A 20016-nucleotide genomic window follows, 5' to 3' on the forward strand; every position below is an offset into this window, starting at 1 on the left:
ATCGACTACGTCGACGACAACCCTCCTCCTTGCCAGAGCAACCAGGCAAGCAACCCCCCCCCCCTTGAGCATTCCCATATCGCCCATTTCTTTCCCTCTCATGCTTGCATTAGAACTGCTACTGCTTTTTGTATGATCCTACTCTGATGCATAGCCTGTTGTTGTTACTTGCTTTCATACCTTACCTGCTTATCCTATTCTGCTTAGTATAGGTTGGTTAGTGATCAATCAGAGACCCCCACCTTCTCCCAGTTGCCCTGCTTTATGTTCGATGACTCGATCAACGTGATCGACATCCAGGCCCCGACACCGCACATCACCCCCCCTTAGTCGTACGACTCTGTAGAGTTACCATCGAGTGCCGAGGGTGGAACCTCTTACATCACTCCTGATGAGACCTTTGTAGTGTAGCTACCCGGTCGTGGTCATCGAGGGTGATTTCCTCCTTAACCACTTCCGATACGGCTCTGTCGTGCAACCCCTCAAGCGTGAACCTCGAGGGTGAATCCTCTTACGTTCACCTTGATGGTCACATCGAGTGGAATTCACCGGGGGTGATTCCTCGGGTTTTCCCCTTGGTGTTAGACACACAGTTACTATGGTTACAATGACTTTACACTGAACCATGTTACTAAAGACGGGTTGACCTGGAAGGTACCCGCGCGAGCTTAATAGCGAGTGATGTGGAGTCGGGTTGACCTGGAAGGTGCCCGCGAGATAACTACGAGGCGTGGCCGGGCATTCTTAGCCCTTGCCGCAAGTACTCGAGACGGGGCAACGGGGTCACATCTTTCGTGAGTCTCTGCTTGTTACCACGTGCTCCCAATCCACTACGATTTGGATATTTGATCCGAGGGGCCTTTGGCCTGATAGAACTAACCATCACGTGGGCATAGTATGGGCGTTCTGCGTCGTATGCATCAGCTGCAGCTTAATAGACGTCAGCGACTGAGCGGCGCGCGCCGGGTTGGACTGCGTAAGCACCTGCCTTGTTGAAGGAGATAGCTAGGTCTGCTCACCGGCCACGTACGCAATGTGTAGGAGTTCCCGGGGAGATGGCCCATGACCCCTGGGGGCATAGGTTTAGTCCGGCATGCCGACCTCTCTATTAAGCCTAGGTCGGGTTGCGGCGTATTGTTTGGCCGAGGCCGGGCATGACCCAGGAAAGTGTGTCCGGCCGGAGTTAATCGAGCATGGTGGGTAAGTTGGTGCACCCCTGCAGGGAAGAAAACATCTATCGATAGCCTGTCCTACGGTAACGGACACTTGGAGTTGTATCCCGATTGATACAACTAGAACTGGATACTAGTGATGATAAATGTATTGTATGAGAAATGGATGGTGATGAGAATTGGATTGTGATGATAACTGGATAGTATGGCTCTGGGATTGCTTTCTCGCAGGGAGTCGAGAAAGGATCTCTGGCCGAGGTTGATAACACTACTGCTACTTGACTTTATGTTAATCTACTCCCTCCTGTTGCTGCAAGATGGTGGTTTCCAGAAGATGCTAGTCTTCGATAGGCTAGGCTTTCCCTTTCCCTTTTGACATTCTGCAGTTTAGTCCACAGATACAACCCATTCCTTTGATACATATGCATACTTAGTTTAGATCTGATGTAAGTCTTTCGAGTACTTTGAATGAGTACTCACGGTTGCTTTGCTACTTCTTTTCCCCCATACCCTATTGTTGCGACTAGATGACGGAGCCCAGGAGCCAGACGACGCCACTGATGACTACTACTACCCGGAGGATGCCTACTACTACGTGAAGACCGCCGACGACTAGGAGTAGTTAGGAGGCTCCCAGGCAGGAGGCCTTGCCTTTTCGATCATTGTTGCTTTTGTGCTAGCCTTCTTAAGGCAATCTTGTTTAACTCATGTCTGTACTCGGATATTGTTGCTTCCGCCGACTCTTGTGTATTCGAGCCCTCGAGGCCCCTGGCTTGTAATATAAAGCTTGTATTATTTTAATTTGGGTCTAGAGTTGTGTTGTGATATCTTTCCGTGAGTCCTTGATCTTGATCGTACACATTTTCGTGTATGATTAGTGTATGGTCAAATCGAGGGTGTCACACGTGTCTTGCATGGCAATGATGATGACTCCTTCATTCTCGAGGCCCCCAAGCCGTGTTGAAGGCCCAAGCCATACACCGACCTAGGTTTCCTGGGCCGGCCTGGTGGGCTGACTTCCGAGGTCTTTTTTTTGATAGAAAGACTGTAAAGGAACCCCCTACAATAATTGGTGCAACAAACCCAAATTGCAAGTACCGTGCCTTGAACCTGGGTGGGTGGGAAGGCATCAACCCCTTCCTACCACTAGGCTATGCCTTAGTCTGTGACTTCTGAGGTCTTGAGGTGTTACACCATCAACACCCTTGTTAGAACTGTTGGGGACACAATGAAGTTCTATTTGTGTTGCAAACACTACCACTCTTACAGGGTTCACTTGCCTCACCGGATTGATAACTTTGTTTCCTAATGAATACCGAGGGAGAACTTCCTACGTGCTACAAACTTCTGCGCTTGGGAGCCTAACCCTGTACTTGATACACAGTCGGCAAGATAAGGGCATCGGAGGGTGACGGCATGGCCATTGGCCTAGGGCACAACATCTCCCGCCATCCTACTGCACCACTCCTGCAGTGAGCGGCGGCTTCGCCCAGCGTGGCACGACCGTAATCTCCCGACACGGATCCCTGCATCGTGGCTCCCAACTACTTGTCCTTCCTCTGGTAGCCCACGACATGCACACGATGTTAGCCATCTCTGTCCAGTACGACGACACGACCTAACCATCCCCAGCCAGCCACGCCTCTCCCATGCGTGACCGTCAACACTGGCACGTGGTGAGGCCATGCCTTCTAGTGCGGCGTCCAGAAGGAGAGGCGACACATGACCTGGCTACCTCTCGACAACGGTAGCCGACATGGTGCTTCGAGCGATCTCTCCCTCTAGACACGGGGATCGGTGACTGATGTTTGGGGTAGGAGCTCGGGCTCGGGAATGAGAAATAAAGAGGGGGAGGGAGAGGTGGCTACCCTACTAGCTCAATTGGCACGCCCTGCTGATGTGGCGGTGCCCAGTCAGCAGTCAACGCGATCAAAACCGCCCCAGCGAGTCAAAACCAGTCAGGGTTGACTCATGAACCGGGTGCTTATTCAAGGTGTGGGTCGGCCTGTTTTGAAGTTTGGAATTGGTTCTCATATCGAGTGGTTAGTTATTATTATTATTACTAGCAAAAATGCCCGTGCATTGCAACGGAAGAAAAAATATACTAAAAGAACACGACATGCAAGGCACAATAATTAGGCTTGAAGGCATACATATTCTTATGTCAAACATGTACCAAATCCTCATGCACATCAGACAACATTGTTGACTTATTTTTTGCCATTAAATCATATTTCTTCTTCTTCTTTCATCGTCACAGCTCACGAATTGCACAGTTTACTTGGTCGACGGTAAAATTAATTGAAATCTCTATATTTTTGCTGGCCCTTGATCGATAATATGGTCAATTGCAGGAAGCAATGTCTCCGTGGCCAACAGATCATCTGCCCCTTTCTCTTGTTCTGATGCAGATGGTGGGACATAGCTATCAGGAAAGGGTATTCACAAAAAAAACTATCCGAAAAGGGTGAAGGGGAGGGTCAGAAGGCAGCTGCTAAGAAATATGTCAGATGTTTGAGGATGTAAAAAAAAGTTAGATGTTTGAGGGTTAATAGCAAATGGTTGATAAGGCAGTTTGATGAACAGACTTCTAGTACAATACATCAGCAGAACTTGAGAAAAATTGTTACTCCCGTTCTTGGGACTAAGGAGTGGTCAGTACATCTGATGTGCCCCATAAGTTCTTCTATCTAAAGTAGGAATGTTGCTATAAAAAAAAGTACACCACCCCTGTTGCAACATGCAAAGACACATGAGGATGTGATCAACTCATCTCAACTCCTTCAACTCCTCCAAATATGTTGTTGCCTTATGTGACATTGATTCAGGAGCTGTCCCATCAAACTATGTTCCCTCTGTAAAAAACACAAACAGAAATTCCAGTTATGCTAGTACTTCTGTTTTGCAAATTGCAGTAAATAAAAAAGTGTAAAATAAATAGAAACAACAGAAATTGTGAAGCACAACAACAGCAAGCCACCAATTTCCCGCAAGTGATCTTGCATGACCAATGCGAACTATCCTTATTACAGATTATTAGAATGTCGAGGTAAGGAGTAATTTAACCACCAAACTGTACTACAGTACTAAGTTTTATTTTGTTCCAAACAGTGTGTCAATTCACATGGACTCAAGCTTAATGTGGTAACTTCCAATCGACAAACAAAACAGATATCTTTGAGCAGTTAAGTAAGCATATAAATTCCAATATCATACAAAGAGAAGTAAATATAAGAAAACCTGTCAGCAAAAAAACCATGGAACTATATTCACATTCATGCTTGAATCTTTAATCTCAGAAAACCGTAAAATTGCCTACATGTAATTTTGTACCTGCAGACCCATAATTTTCCAAAATTTGACCAACACCTACATCTCAAATCTTGTTTGCATTCCTAATGAACGTCTGCCACACACTGAGTAGTGCTCACATCACTTGGCAGACCATCCTGTTGGGTAGCAGGATTTCTGACATTAGTAGGTTTTGGAGAATATCATTGCCATTTAATCAAGGCTAGAAGTTGAAGCTTGACTGAAGAACATAGCAGAAATGAACTTGACTAAGTAAATAGATCAACAACTCGTTTGCTGGTAAGTACCCAGATTTTGATATTGACAAAATCTAAACCCCAAGACCAGTGATACTGACAGCAGAGCAAGAATCCTTTAGGGAGAAAGGTAAATTGGCTATTTGAAACGCCATTGCGGATATGATGTTTCCTGTTCCCAAGCTCCAGCATCACCAGATCCACGCATCCCCGAACAAAATGCCGCTACTGGCTGTCCCGCCTTGCGGCCTCCCCTCCTGAACAACATAAAGTCAAATAAAGTAACTCAATCACTGAAAGTTCTTTCTCATACATGAGTATCAAAGGTGTCATGAATGAAGTTGTTGAGAATGATAACAATGTAGGTATAAGGAGATTGAAGAGTATCTAACCGGTTACCAAACAGTGATGATGTAGTGGATCATCGGAAGTGGGCCAAGCGGCCGAAATGCAAAGAGAATCATCCATTCAGGAGATGTAAGAACACCTGTAGAAAGAAACTTACTGGAATATCTAAAGAGCGCTCACACATCATGTTTTGAAGGATATTAGAAATCTATTAGAATTCAGAGATTCTAAAGTTGTAATTTGCTTATGATATTTGCCCTGATTATCTACCGCTATAACCATGCTGATACAGGTAGTGGACATTACTGCTGATGTCGAGTGGAAACTTACTGGAAGTGGTCCCTGGAACATTGAAATGGAACTTACTATACCTCATGCCATACCGAAGTAAGAAACTCAACTCAATGAATAGAATTAGTTGAATATACGTCTAGCCTTTGGTTACGGATAAGTTTATGGATTAAAGAGGAGCTGGGCTTAGAGATAAGTGCACTACAGCTAGCTGGCTGCACTATTAAGGTTAATAATATATATGTTATTCTTTGGAAAGGCAAGATGGTTGCACTATTCTTAAACTTCAGAGAACAAAGCTTGTATGTTGTTCGTTGGAAAGGCAGGATGGCTGGATGGTAATTACGTCATTAAAAGATTCGCTCATGAAGGCGCTATTCACACCGGCGACCATGTGGCAAATCAGAATATTCAGAGCAACTGAATCTCTTTCGGATGTACAGCAAGCAATCAGGTAGTACAATCCACCCTCTTCTCCTTAGTCTTTCAATTGTACCATAGAGTTAAACCTAAATCCTAGTTGATCTATATATATATATATATATATATATATATATATATATATATGTATATCTGTCGCACAAACTTGCAGTGAATCTGCAACTGGATAGTTACTGGACCTAGATTTTAAGTGGTATTTACCTGGTAAGCATCCCTTCCAAGTACCGTATACATAATATATATGTATATCTGTCGCACAAACTTGCAGTGAATCTGCAACTGGATAGTTACTGGACCTAGATTTTAAGTGGTATTTACCTGGTAAGCATCCCTTCCAAGTACCGTATACATAATATATATTACCGAAATTCTGTTTGATACCTAGATTTGCAAGCCATCTTGTAAGATCTTCGGTTCAATTGCTTCTTGTTAACTGCACTAATTTGTGAGCTTTCTCTCCAGGGCATGGCTATCGAATCCTATATGAAGATGTACAGTCAAAAAATGCAGCAATTGAGTCTTTGCTAGCTAACTACAAATGTTAGAGTTGTGTCGAATATTGTGTACAAGGTAGGTTACAGTTGGACTTGTAGTTGTATTGTGTTTACAGGGTATGAAGTCGTGTTCTAGTAGGACACTTGTATCCTAGACCTCTCATATATAGCGGGGGTAGACACACGATGTAACCTATGCCAACATAATAGCACAGGCGCGCAAGGGGGAGCCGGCGGCGTGTGCCGGCGCCCGGGTGGCCAGAGTGCGGTATTGTGACGGTGTCACGGGGAGGAGCGTCCGTAGTCAAGCCCTGGGGATGTAGCCATATCGGTGAACCTCGTTAACAAATCTCGGTGTTGTGCTCGTGTGATTGCTTGGTCCTCGGATGATCGACGGTATGCCTCGGATTTATTCTAACAACAAAAACTAAGATTCCAGTGGATAGTATGAGGAAGATGCAGAAGAAAGAGACAGGGAGAGGTTCCATTGGGTTGTCGGCCTTTTTTAGATCGATACCTGCGGAGGTCATGGCCTCGGAGGAGCTTTGTCCGGGCTTATAGGGCGCAGATGCGGGCGCCATCTCCGCCGCACACAGCCAGGCTCTCCACCTGTGCTCCAGATTGGAAGGATGGATATGGAGAGGCGACCCTCTGCCACGGCCTGAAACCTGAACCGGAGGAGGAGGAGCGCAGGATCGAGAGGGAGAGGCAGCCCATAGCCACTGTGGGAAACCAGAAGTGATGAAGGAGCCTGTCGAAAGATGATGACCTCGGCTTGGCAATCCAGTCGATCTCGGGGACATGGGACTCCGAAGGCGGGTGGCGAGCCCTCCATAGCAACGACGGCGGCCACCTCCAGCATCGCGAGATCCAGGGCGACTTGGGAAGGGAGCGGAGCAGCATGCCGGATCCGACGTGCGCTGATTCTGACGCTACCCCGCCTCCCGCGCGTCCTCCACCTCCCGGTCGTTGCCCGTGGTGGCGAGGAGCGTGCTGAGCAGCCCGTCGCGGTCGGTGGCGCGGGCCCGGAGCAGGCTGGCCTGGGCCTCGGCGTCGGCGAACCGCGCGCGGAGGACTCGGGCGGCGCGAGGAAGAGGACACGACAGAGAGGAGGCAGTCTGCGGTGCGGGGAGGACGGCACGGCGGTGGATGGCGTGGTTGAGGACGCCGGTCGGCGGCGGATCCAGATGGGGTGGAGGCGTGGTCGCTCGTATTTTCTGGCAGAAATACGGAACATTTTTTGCAACGGGATATAAGTATCCTAGAACGTTAGGTTGTGATTTACCTGTCAATAATAATGTGATTGTGTAAATAAATACTCATCAAATTCTGCTCATGAATTATCTTATATTTTGATTAGAAGTTTGGTAAGTAAATTAAAGTGGAATTGGTTAAGGTAAGTAAATTAAGATGATTGATTATCATACACATGAAAGTTTGGACGAAAGGGTGGTGGGAAGAAAGGTGAAATGAGAACCTTACGTTTTTTTAAGTAGTAGAGATTTACTGGACTGCGGGTTAATTTCTCAAAAACACGACTTTTTTGCAAAAAAAACACGACGCACGACCACAAACAATAACTGGTTTATTAGTACTAGCAAAAAACCCCGTGCGTTGCAACGGGAAAGAAAATAACACACGTTCTTAACCCAATAACCATGACTCAAGATCTTAATAGGCCCGCGTCTTTTAGTTTCATATGGCATTACATTTGTATTTCCTCTATACTCACACACTCGTTCGAAAAAAAGCCCGTGCATTGCAACGGGAAAGAAAAAATACACACTCTTGACCAATAACCATGACTCAAGACATTAATAGGCCCACGTCTTTTAGTTTCACATGACATCACATTTGTGTTGCCGACAGTGACCTCTGTGCTCACACAATGAAAACACGTTTGAATGTGGTTAGTCTTAATGTCTCTCTCTTTTACGCGCGCGCACATGCGCACACTCGCTTGGAATAAGATAAAAAGTATGTTGTTTTTTTCCCGCGAGGTTTTTCATAGTTGTGTATGCATGGTTCTCGATGTTTTTTTTCTCTCACTCTGGTTTTAATAGATGTTTATTTGCAATTTGAATCACCGACGGTACAAAAAAAACAGACCATACACTATATATTAAGTTTGCACCAAAAATTATATTTTAGAAATATTTAACAGCTAAAAATAACTTCATATTTAGATTCTACATATTTTTCTAATCAAGTTTCATATATAACATGTTAAAATTTAAGTTACGGTTTAAAAGATATGAATAATCTTATTTTACATAAACTGTAGATTGATTAACCGAAACGTCAGAGGGTTTTCTGTTAAAACTAAAAAAACATTTCGGCTGACTTAAATATGAACGGCGGGTTGATTGTCTAAAACGTCAGGGAGTTTTCTAAGAAAATGAGAAAAAACGGTTTGGTTATAACTTAAACATGTACTGCGGGTTGATTTACAGAAAACTGAGGGATTTATTTGTAAAACGGCGTGACAAACGATCAGAAACAATCCGTGTTTTATTAGTAGATAAGATAGGTAATACAGATAAAGAGGTAAAGATAAAGATTTTTGCAATCTCGGCTAGACATACAAACAAATACATGAGTTACAAACATTTTTCATCTACTAACCAATTACAAACTTACTTCCCCTTGATTTTCAAAAAGGGTGGGCCATCTCCCCACCTATTAACCAATCAAATTAATTCTTTTTATAAAACCCTGTAACTCATTTATTGAGCTAGAAACAAAAAAGAAAATGGCGGAGATCACCATCACATCAACTAAAGGAACGGCGTACATTTACCCGGAACACAAGCGTCTTTGACGCTTTAGCACTTTGCAGTTCAAATCAAGAAGAAAACAGCTGGGAAACTACAGAGAGAACCGTCCATTCGCTACAGCTTTCATAACACACACACAGTTCCGAGCACAATGCAGTTATCGGTGTCCTGAATTCAGGCCAGACTGATGAAGCAACCCATTGACGAAGTAACTGCCGGTGGCGACGGACGGGGTAACGAGCTCGTCAGTGGCGGTGGTCGAAGCAGAACTCCTTCCGGGCACCGCACGAGCAGGTCACGCACACCACCACCTCGGCGCCTGGGCACGCCGCCGCTCCATGGCCATCTCCGCCCTCGCTCTCCTGTACGATTGTAGATTTCGTTAAGGCAAACCACCAAGATGACAGAAAGAGGCCGCGGCAACGAGCGGTGTTAACCATTAAACTGACGGATGCATCGGTGGAACTGAACAAAATGATCGCGATTTGTTTGTTGCATTCTCGAGTGATTTCCTACCGCTGAACAAAATGAAACTGCTCATTTTTCTGACTACCCAAGGATCGCCGAACAAAACGATCATGGTGATATGAAGATATGCGAACTTCGAATGATTCAGGCGATCGGATTAACAGAGAGAACATGGACAACCAGGAAAGAGGAAATGGCTTACCCGCTTGCTCGCCTTCTCCAGCGGCCTTGTTGGCGATGCGTCGAACGTGCAGATCGTTCCCGCCGGTGACTGATACGGCGATGAGGAGCAGGATGCGCCGCTGGCGGCGAGGATGTCCTTGTTGGCTTCCTGCAGCGACCGAAGCCAGAGGAATCAGAGACGCGAATCGCAGTTACCAGTAACAGGCGAAGAAATCCAAAACTCAACCGCAGAGGCGGAAGATCGAGCAGGGAGGGGGAAGCGTCGCGATACCTGATTGATCGCCTTCGCCGGCGAATTGACGAACGCGCAGCACGGCCTGGTCGACGACACGGACAGGGCGGCGCGACGGGTAGGGTCGCCGATGGCCAGCGCTTCCGTCTTGGCGACCTTCTTCAGCGGCACGGTGACCTGCAGCTGCTCTTCCAACTGCCGCTTGTTCCCGCGGCGCCGTGACCAGAGGGTGCTCCCCTCGGGCTTCCGCTCCGGAGATGCCGACGTCCGGGAGGCCGTGAGGACGAGTGGCGGCGAGAAGACGAGATCGCCACCGCCGCTGATCCGGGGACCCACGGGAGACAATACCTTGTCTGCCGCAGACGTTGAAGAATCTTTCCGCCCGAGCGCCGTGTTCGGAGAAGCCAGGAACACCGGTTCCCCGCCGTCGTTGCCGTTGGATCCCGTGCGCGTCGGCGTCGGGGGAGCCAAGGACGCGATGGCGCCGGTTCCGTTGGAGCCCCCGTGGCCGGGAGATAACGACGGCCGAGAAGAAAAGACCCCAAAACCGCTGCTGGCGGTGGAACCCATGGGTGTCAGCGACCGCTCCGGCGAAGTCAAGAACGCGAAGGCGCCGCTGCGGTTGGAGCCCTTGGGCGATGGCTGCTCCGGCAAAGCGCAGAACGCGAAGCTTCCGTTGCTTCCGCTGGAAGGCGACAGCGCCGACGAGAAAACGCTGACGGTGCGGCCGCCGCTGGGTGGCGGGGAAGGCGCGGGCGCGGAGGAGAAGGGGGGCAGGTCGACCAAAATCTTCTTGCGCGGGGAGAAGGCGGGGAAGAGGCAGCGGCGCTTGCGGCCGGCGGCGCAGGGGTCGGAGAAGGCGATCGGCGACTGGTCGCCCTCAATGCGGAGCTCGGCGAGGTGGTGCTGCCGCTGCGGGGTGTGGAAGAAAGCGCGGGCCATCTCCGTGGCTGCGGTGCGCGGCTTTCTTGGGTTCTTGTTCTATGGCAGAAGGCAGTTATTAGGTGGTGAACACCAGACGTCGGGCTTTTTACATGCTTTTATAGTAAGAATGTAAGATAAGAAAAAAAAAAGACAAGATTTGGCCTTTTCTCCAATACGGTACTGCGGTAAACACCAACGTGTAGTCCATGGGGAAGTCTCCTCCCGAGTCGGCCTCCCACTCCATCAACCCTCCTCTCCCCTTCCTCCCCGCCATCGTTGCTGGCGCCCATGGCCAGCCTAGCCCTAGGGACGCTGGTGGCGGTGACCCCCTGACCTTCCCCTCTTGATGGCTTCCGACGTGGGACGGAGCTGCACCAGGAGGGTGCTCCTAAGCGGCGACTGACCCGGTGGCGGCAGGGTTCCCCGACGCGGCCGATGAGCGGCTGGGTGCTGGCGGCGCCGACGCCAGCCTGCTGCAGCGTGGCCGGCGTGGCTTAGCGGGCCCGTTTCGGGCCTGGTATGCCCCGCTGCTGTGTTCGGACGGCGACCGCGATGGTGCCTGAGGCGCGGGCCTCTGACACGATAGCGGTGGAGGTGGTTCCTTCCCGCTCGGCCTTGGTGCTGTTACTCCCGTCGCTTGGCACTTTTCTTTGGTCTTTTTGGCCTTGTGTTGGTGTGAGGGAGTCCTGGATTAGGTGGTGTTCGGATAGCCGAACTATACCTTCAGCCGGACTCCTGGACTATGAAGATGCAAGATTGAAGACTCCGTCCCGTGCCCGGAAGGGACTTTCCTTGGTGTGGAAGGCAAGCTTGGCGATACGGATATTCAGATCTCCTACCATTGTAACCGACTCTATGTAACCCTAACCCTCTCCAGTGTCTATATAAACCGGGGGGGTTTTGTCCGTAGGACAACATACACATCAACAATCATACCATAGGCTAGCTTCTAGGGTTTAGCCTCTCTGATCTCGTGGTAGATCTACTCTTGTACTACCCATATCATCAATATTAATCAAGCAGGACGTAGGGTTTACCTTCATCGAGAGGGCCCGAACCTGGGTAAAACTTTGTGTCCCTTGCCTCCTGTTACCATCCGGCCTAGACGCACAGTTCGGGACCCCCTACCCGAGATCCGCCGGTTTTGACACCGACATTGGTGCTTTCATTGAGAGTTCCTTTGTGTCGTCCCGTCAGGCCTGATGGCTCCTACGATCATCAATAGCGATGCAGTCCATGGTGAGACCTTCCTCCCCGGACAGATCTTCGTCTTTGACGGCTTCGCACTGCGGGCCAATTCACTTGGCCATCTAGAGCAGATCGAAAGCTACGCCCCTGGCCGTCAGGTCAGATTCGGAAATTTAAACTACACGGCTGACATCCGCGGGGCTTGATCTTCGACGGACTCGAACCACCGCCCAGCGCGCCGCACTGTCACGACGAGCATGATCTAGCTCTGCCGCCGAACAGTGCCCTGGAGGCCGCACCCGCATTGGCTCCGACCCTTAGTTCGGAGCCAACCGCGCCGATCGAGGATGGGCGGTTGGACGCCACCTCGGGGGCTGTGATCCCAACGGCGGTTGAGCCGAACACCAGCCCCGTACTCTGTGAGACTCGTGACTCCACGGAGCCGGATTCTTCTCCAGACTCCGAACCCTCCGCGCCCCTGCCGATCGAATCCGATTGGGCGCCGATCATGGAGTTCACGGCCGCGGACGTCTTTTAGCACTCGTCTTTCGGCGATATCCTAAAGTCACTGAAGTCTCTCTCTTTATCAAGAGAGCCCTGGCCGGACTACGGTCAGCAAGGTTGGGGTACGGACGATGAAGAAATTCAAAACCCACCCACCACCCACTTTGTAGCCACTGTCGACGACTTAACCGACATGCTCGACTTCGACTCCAAAGACATCGACGGTATGGACGCCGATGAAGGAGATGATGAAGAACCAGCGCCTACCAGGCCCTGGAAAGCCACCTCGTCATATGACATATACATGGTGGACACCCCAAAAGAGGGAGAGGGTGATGGAACAGCGGAGGATGACCCCTCCAAGAAACAGCCCAAGCGCCGGCGTCAGCGGCGCCGCTCAAAATCCCGCCAACACAAAAACGGTGATTCCAGCACAGGAGATAATAATACTCCGGAGAGTGCCGAAGAAAACCCCCTCCAGCAAGGTTTAGCACAGGAGGATCGAGAAACCAGCCCTCATGAGAGAGCGGCAGACAGAGAGGTCGAGGACGATAATTATATGCCTCCCTCCGAAGACGAGGCAAGCCTCGATGACGACGAATTCGTCGTGCCAGAGGATCCCGTTGAGCAAAAGCGTTTCCAACGCAGGCTTATGGCCACGGCAAGAAGACTCAAGAAAAAACAGCAACAGCTCCGAGCTGATCAAGATTTGCTGGTTAACAGATGGACCGAAGTCCTTGCGGCCGAAGAGCATAAACTCGAACGCCCCTCCAAGAGTTACCCAAAGAGCAGGTTGCTACCCCAATTAGAGGAGGAAGCACTTGATGCGGCCGAACGGCCACCTCGTGGCCGCGACAGAGAGGCCTCCCGGCCCTCCACTCAAGCCGCACCCCGTACCAAGGCACGGGAATATGCGCCGGACTTACGAGACATGTTGGGGGACAAGGCAAGGCAAACACGATCGATCTACGGATCGCGTGGGCACCCCATGGCTTGAGACGGTAACCGTCACGCCGGCCACAAATTCGGCAGGGCCGAACACAGTAGACAAAACTCATTGGAGCTACGTCATGATATCGCCCAGTACAGAGGCACCACACACCCACTGTGCTTTACAGACGAAATAATGGATCATCAAATCCCCGAGGGTTTCAAACCCGTAAACATCGAATCATATGATGGCACAACAGACCCCGCGGTATGGATCGAGGATTATCTCCTTCATATCCACATGGCCCGCGGCAACGATTTTCACGCCATCAAATACCTCCCACTCAAGCTTAAAGGACCAGCTCGGCATTGGCTCAACAGCTTGCCAACAGGATTAATCAGTTGTTGGGAGGACCTGGAGGCCGCATTCCTCGACAATTTTTAGGGCACTTATGTGCGATCCCCAGACACCGATGACCTAAGTCACGTAATTCAGCAGCCAGAGGAATCGGCCAGGCAATTCTGGACACGGTTCTTAACAAAGAAAAATCAAATAGTTAACTGTCCGGACGCTGAGGCCCTAGCAGCCTTCAAGCACAATATCCGTGATGAGTGGCTGGCCCGGCACCTTGGACAGGAAAAGCCGAAATCTATGGCAGCACTCACGACACTCATGACCCACTTTTGCGCGGGAGAAGACAGCTGGCTTGCTCGTAGCAACAATATGACCAAGAACCCTGGTAGTTTGGACACCAGGGACATTAGTGGCAGGTTGCGTCAACAACAAGCAGAAGCGCCGCATTAACGGCGACAATGCTGAGAATACGACAGTTAATGCCGGATTCAGAGGCTCTAAATCCGGTCAGCGGAAAAAGCCATTCAAAAGGAATCCTAGGGGCCCGTCCAGCTTGGACCGAATACTCGACCGCTTGTGCCAAATACATGGCACCCCCGAAAAGCCGGCCAATCACACCAACAGGGATTGTTGGGTGTTCAAGCAGGCAGGCAAGTTAAGCGCCGACAATGAAGACAAGGGGCTGCATAACGACGACGACAAGGAGCCCCGGCCGCCGAACAACAATGGACAGAAGGGTTTCCCCCACAAGTGCGGACGGTGAACATGATATACGCCACCCACGTCCCAAAAAGGGAGCGGAAGCGCGCATTAAGGGACGTATACGCGGTAGAGCCAGTCGCCCCAAAGTTCAACCCATGGTCCTCCTGCCCGATCACCTTTGATCGAAGAGACCATCCCACTAGCATCTGTCATGGTGAATTTGCCGCATTGGTTCTAGACCCAATTATTGACGGATTTCATCTCACTAGAGTCCTCATGAACGGCGGCAGCAGTCAGAACCTGCTTTACCAGGATACAGTGCGAAAAATGGGCATCGATCCCTCGAGGATTAAGCCCACCAAAACGACCTTTAAAGGTGTAATACCATGTGTAGAGGCCAACTGTACAGGCTCAGTCACACTTGAAGTGGTCTTCGGATCCCCGGATAATTTCCAAAGCGAGGGATTGGTCTTCGACATAGTCCCATTCCACAGTGGCTATCATGCACTGCTCGGACGAACCGCATTCGCCAAATTCAATGCGGTACCGCACTACGCATACCTTAAGCTCAAGATGCCAGGCCCTCGTGGAGTAATTACGGTCAATGGAAACACCGAACGCTCCCTCCGAACGGAGGAGCACACGGCGGCCCTTGCAGGGAAGTACAAAGCAGCCTCTCCAGGCAGTTCTCCAGTCCGGCCATTAAACGTCCGAACACCGTCAAGCGCGCCCAGCGTAACCTACAACAAGACCGCCTGGCACATTCCGAGCAGGCGTAGCAATGCGGCCCCAACTCCAACCTAGCAAAAAGGCGACGCCAGTACTTTGCGTACATAATTACGCTCTAGAAATACCATGGGCACAGGGGGAGGGGCACCATCACGGCACGCCCAAAACACGGCTTAAACCGCACCAGGGGCTGCTGATTTTTTACTTTTCGCTTACTTCCAGGACTCTACTCTTCGGAAGGCCTGTTCGGCAGTTCAATTGCCGCATAAACGATGCAAGAACCAGGGAAGCAGACAAGCCATGCCGCATTACGGAAATCCCAGGTGGTCTCTATCACGAGCAGTATACCTGTTTCGCATACTATTCCGTAGCTTGCCCCTGGAGCAGACATGTTAAATTGTCTAATTTTTCGTTTATCGCATTACTTGTATCGTACTACTTTGATCGCAGCTATTTCTAATAAACAATGCATAGCTTTTGTCTATTTTTGCACTATCTTTTTATAAATAAATGTTCCTTAACGACATGTTGCACCCGTACAACTTGGTACGGCCAAAATACGCTAGGGGATTTTAGCACCCCTCAATATGGTGTGAGAAGTCCGAACACTTTCACAAGTGCGGCACCCCGAACTTATAGCATTATATGCATCGGCTCCGAATCATGTCTTGGGTCAATAGTTGGGTTTGCCCGGCTCCTATGTTTTGGTGCCTTACGTTCCGCTATATCGGCTAAGGTAGCACTAGGAGAACCACTGCGATTGTGCCCCAGTTGAGCTGGGCTGAGCACCTCAGTGGAGAAAGCTAAAACTGACTGTCATGATGAAGCGAGAGCTGGTCGCTGTTCGAGAGGTTTTTTCGAGTCCCTAAAGACTTATGCCGCTTAGGGCGACGAGTCAGCTTTGTCCGGCCAAGGCGTGGATAGCGCCCCGAACTCGGTCTTCCGAATACTAGGGGCTTCGCCGAAATTTAAAATTATAGAATTCTATGGCTAAGTGAGAGTGTTCACGCATTATAGTCCGATTGCCTCGTTCGTCGGGCTGAGCGCCTCCCTCGAAGGACCCAAACATGGGAAAAAGAGCGCCCAGATTTATCCCCGAACGCCCCAGCACTAGTGGCAAGGGGGCAGAAGCCGACGACTCGCCATCTCTCAGTATTGATAAACAGCCGCACAGAAGGTAATATTTTAAATTCAAGCAGCATTGCTCAGCGCATATGAACAAGTTTTCAGCGCACAGGACAAAAACGAGCGAGTTTTACTCAAAAATTACATCCCTAGTACATTCATCCTCCACAAGGCGGGCACCCTTCAGAACATCCTTATAGTAATTTTCGGGCTTGCGATGCTCTTTCCCCGCTGGTGGCCCGTCCTTCACAAGCTTCTCCGCATCCAGCCTGCCCCAGTGCACCTTAGCACGGGCAAAGGCCCTACAGGCACCTTCAATACAGATGGAGCGCTTGATGACTTCGAGCCTTGGACAGGCCTCCACCAGCCGCCGCACCAGCCCGAAATAGCTCCCAGGCAGAGCCTCTCCAGGCCACAGCCGAACTAGGAGGCCCTTCATGGCCTGTTCGGCCGCCTTGTGGAGCTCGACCAGTTGCTTCAGCTGGCCGCTCAGGGGCACGGGGTGTCCAGCCTCAGCATACTGAGACCAGAACACCTTCTCCGTCGAGCTGCCCTCCTCGGCTCGATAGAATGCAGCGGCATCGGATACACTCCGGGGAAGATCTACAAATGCCCCTGGAGAGCTCCGGATTCGGGTAAGTATCAAGTAACTCACGTTTATGTGTTTACTTTGCATAAAGAATGCCTTACCCGCCGCTATTTTCTTCACCTCATCCAACTCCTGGAGGGTCTTCTGGGATTCGGCCTTGGCAGACTTGGCATTTTCAATAGCCGCCGCGAGCTCGGACGCTCGCGTCTTCGAGTCAAGCTCCAAACTCTCATGTTTCTTCATGAGAACCTGGAGCTCTTGCCACACCTTGCCAACCTCGGCCTCATACCTCTCCCGCTCGGTGCGCTCCGCGGCCGCACTCTTCTCGGCCTCGAGCAGCGCTTGCTTAAGGGTCGCCACCTCAGATGTGGCCCCTACAATAGCCATGTTAATCCTGTCATTTCTTGCAATTGCACCTTTTTATATACATATTCAACCAAGGTATTTCTTACCTTCCTTCTCCTCGAGCTGCTTCTTGGCACGCCCGAGCTCTTGCTCGGACTTCTCGAGGCTCTGCTTTAGTGTGTCCACTTCCGCAGTGAGTACGGCGGACGCCAGCAGAGAAGCCTGCACACGCATATTGACTCCTTTTGTTAGACTCCTGCGAATTTTTTGATCCTCTATTCGGCTTTTCTTCCCGAACCCAACAGAGCATCAGGGGCTACTGTCTATGCGGTAATATTATTTACACACTATTTACTTACCTCAAAGCCTGTCAAAAGGCTAGTACAAGCTTCAGTTAGTCCGCTCTTGGTGGACTGAACCTTCTGGACCACCGCACTCATAATAGCGCGGTGCTCCTCGTCGATGGAGGCGCCTTGGAGCGCCTCCAACATATTGTCTGGCACCTCCGGGTGGATGGGAGTCGCCGGCACGGTGGACTTGCTCCTCTTGGAAGGAGGTCCCCCGCCGGACTCCGGAACCCTTGAAGGTTCCGGAGCGGTGTCCGGCCTAGAGCCGGACTTGGAGCCCTGGGGGGTTTCATCCCCTTTACTCCTGGAGTCCAGGAGGTCTCCTTGCAGCGCCTCCGGGACCACCTCCTCCCTGCTTGGAACCTGTTGAGACAACACCTCGGTGTCATCCATAGGGCGGGGGGAGGAAGCCGTCGGAAGCGAGTTCACATTCGACGAGTCCAGTGAGCCGCTCGACGACACGTCGAGCCGGTATTTGGGTGGGCTGCATAAGCATATTCGACATAAGGGAAAGCTGTGCAATAAACGAATACTATGAATTACTCCGGTATCCGGATACTTACGATTTTGCCAGGGGCTTAGCCCTGGGCTGCCACTCCTCTTCGCCATCGTCGGCGTCGTTGGAGTAGTCCGGAGGAAGGGTTTTCCCCTTCTTGGACCCTCCGGCCTCCTCAGAGAGGGCGGCCTTCCTTTTCTTCTCTCCTCCCGCTCGAGGGGGAGAGGTCTCTTCTTCTTCCTCCCCGTCTTCACGAGAGGAAGGCGCTTCGGGACCGTCGGATGACGAATCCAACACCTCCTGGCGCCGGGCACTCTTTCGAGTCCCCGTGGCCCTTTTCGTTGCCTTCTTCTCCGGCTCCACATAGGGCGTCGGAATCAGCAGCTTCGCCAAGCGAGCGTCCGCTGGGCCTTCGGGCAAAGGAGCCGGACAGTTGATCTGTCCGGACGTCACCTCCCAATCCTATCAAACACAAGGGAACTTAGATCCCACATAGGGTCAAACTATGAGAAACTGATACCCTGTAAAAGGACAAAGACACCTTACCGCATGAGCGTGATGCTGAGTACTGAATCCGCGATCCTCGGCAGCGGATGCGGGAGCCTCGGCGCCCTTGAAAAGCATCCTCCAGGCATCTTCGTACATCGTGTCGAAGAGCCTGTTTAGAGTTCGATGCTGCGCCAGGTCGAACTCCCACAGGTTGAAGGCCCGTCGTTGACACGGGAGGATCAGGCGGATGAGCATAACCTGGACTATGTTGTCAAGCTTGAGCTTCTTGTCCACCAGGGTTTGGATGCACGTTTGGAGTCCGGTCAGCTCTCCTTTTTTACCCCAAGACAGGCCTGTCTCCTTCCAGGAGGTGAGCCGCGTAGGGGGGCCGGATCGAAACTCAGGGGGTGCGACCCATTCGGCGTCGCGCGGCTCGGTGACGTAAAACCACCATGATTGCCACCCCTTCAGGGTCTCCACAAAGGAGCCCTCGAGCCACAGGATGTTGGCCATCTTGCCAACCATGGCACCGCCGCACTCCGCCTGGCTGCCGCGCACCACCTTTGGCTTGACGTTGAAAGTCTTAAGCCATAGGCCGAAATGGGGGCGGATGCGGAGGAACGCCTCGCACACGACGATAAACGCCGAGATGTTGAGGACGAAGTTCGGGGCCAGATCATGGAAATCCAAGCCATAGTAGAACATGAGCCCCCGGACAAATGGATGCAGAGGGAAGCCCAGTCCGCGAAGGAAATGGGGGAGGAATACCACCCTCTCATGGGGCCTAGGAGTGGGGATGAGCTGCCCCTTTTCGGGAAGCCGGTGCGCGATGTCGCTAGCCAGATATCCGGCCTTCCTCAGCTTTTTGATGTGTCCCTCCATGACGGAGGAGACCATCCACTTGCCTCCCGCTCCAGACATGACTGGAGAAGGTTGAGGTGGTAGTGCGGACTTGGGCGTTGGAGCTCGAGTGCGCAAGAATGGATAGGCAAAGGAGGAAGAAGGCGTGGGTGAAAAGGTGGATCCTTATCCCCTTATATGGGTGGACGCAACTACATGTCCCCACCAGCCTGGTAAAACTCGCTTATCTCCAAGTGCCGTAATCAAAGGCGCGGTTGGGTTACCCACGCCCGTATTGATGAGAATCCCGGAATAAGGGGACACGATCTTTGCTTTGACAAGACGTGCCAAGGAAACCGCCTCGCATAACGCGCTGAGGTGGGATACTGAAACAACTCGGATAAAGGCTTGGCCGTGGTGTGTCACACTACGGAATACGTCAGCAGATTAGATTTGTGTAAATATTATTCTCTCTATGGCAATATGTGGAAACTTATTT

General features: G+C 50.8%; 1 protein-coding gene and 1 long non-coding RNA gene across 4 annotated transcripts; both read right to left on the reverse strand.

Moving 5' to 3' along the window:
• Positions 1-3712: 3712 nt before the first annotated feature.
• LOC125507752 (uncharacterized) lies at positions 3713-7644 on the reverse strand. Of its 3 annotated transcripts, none has more exons than XR_007282971.2 (3): positions 6812-7609; positions 5113-5207; positions 3713-4977 (listed from the first exon to the last, which is right to left on the reverse strand). It is a non-coding gene; the product is annotated as an uncharacterized LOC125507752 (long non-coding RNA). The 3 variants fall into 3 exon arrangements; XR_007282972.2 differs by having other exon boundaries at positions 3713-4027; positions 4506-4977; positions 5113-7607; XR_007282970.2 differs by having other exon boundaries at positions 5113-7644.
• A 1205-nt stretch (positions 7645-8849) lies between these two features.
• LOC125531602 (uncharacterized) lies at positions 8850-10945 on the reverse strand. The gene is made up of 3 exons (XM_048695963.2): positions 9994-10945; positions 9742-9870; positions 8850-9433 (listed from the first exon to the last, which is right to left on the reverse strand). Exons 1-3 carry the CDS (start codon positions 10894-10896, stop codon positions 9317-9319), a joined length of 1149 nt encoding a protein of 382 aa, XP_048551920.1. The 5' UTR covers positions 10897-10945; the 3' UTR covers positions 8850-9316.
• Positions 10946-20016: the final 9071 nt, after the last annotated feature.

The sequence above is a fragment of the Triticum urartu genome, chromosome 1A (assembly GCF_056163025.1).
Source record: "Triticum urartu cultivar PI428250 chromosome 1A, HENAU_Tu73, whole genome shotgun sequence".
Lineage (NCBI taxonomy): Eukaryota > Viridiplantae > Streptophyta > Magnoliopsida > Poales > Poaceae > Triticum > Triticum urartu.

Coding starts and splice junctions, on each gene's coding strand:
- LOC125531602 (XM_048695963.2), bottom strand. CDS start 10,896: ATGGCCCGCGCTTTCTTCCACACCCCGCAGCGGCAGCACCACCTCGCC. Junction 9,871..9,993: donor CGGCGAAGGCGATCAATCAG/GTATCGCGACGC, acceptor CGGTCGCTGCAG/GAAGCCAACAAGGACATCCT. Junction 9,434..9,741: donor TGGAGAAGGCGAGCAAGCGG/GTAAGCCATTTC, acceptor ACAATCGTACAG/GAGAGCGAGGGCGGAGATGG.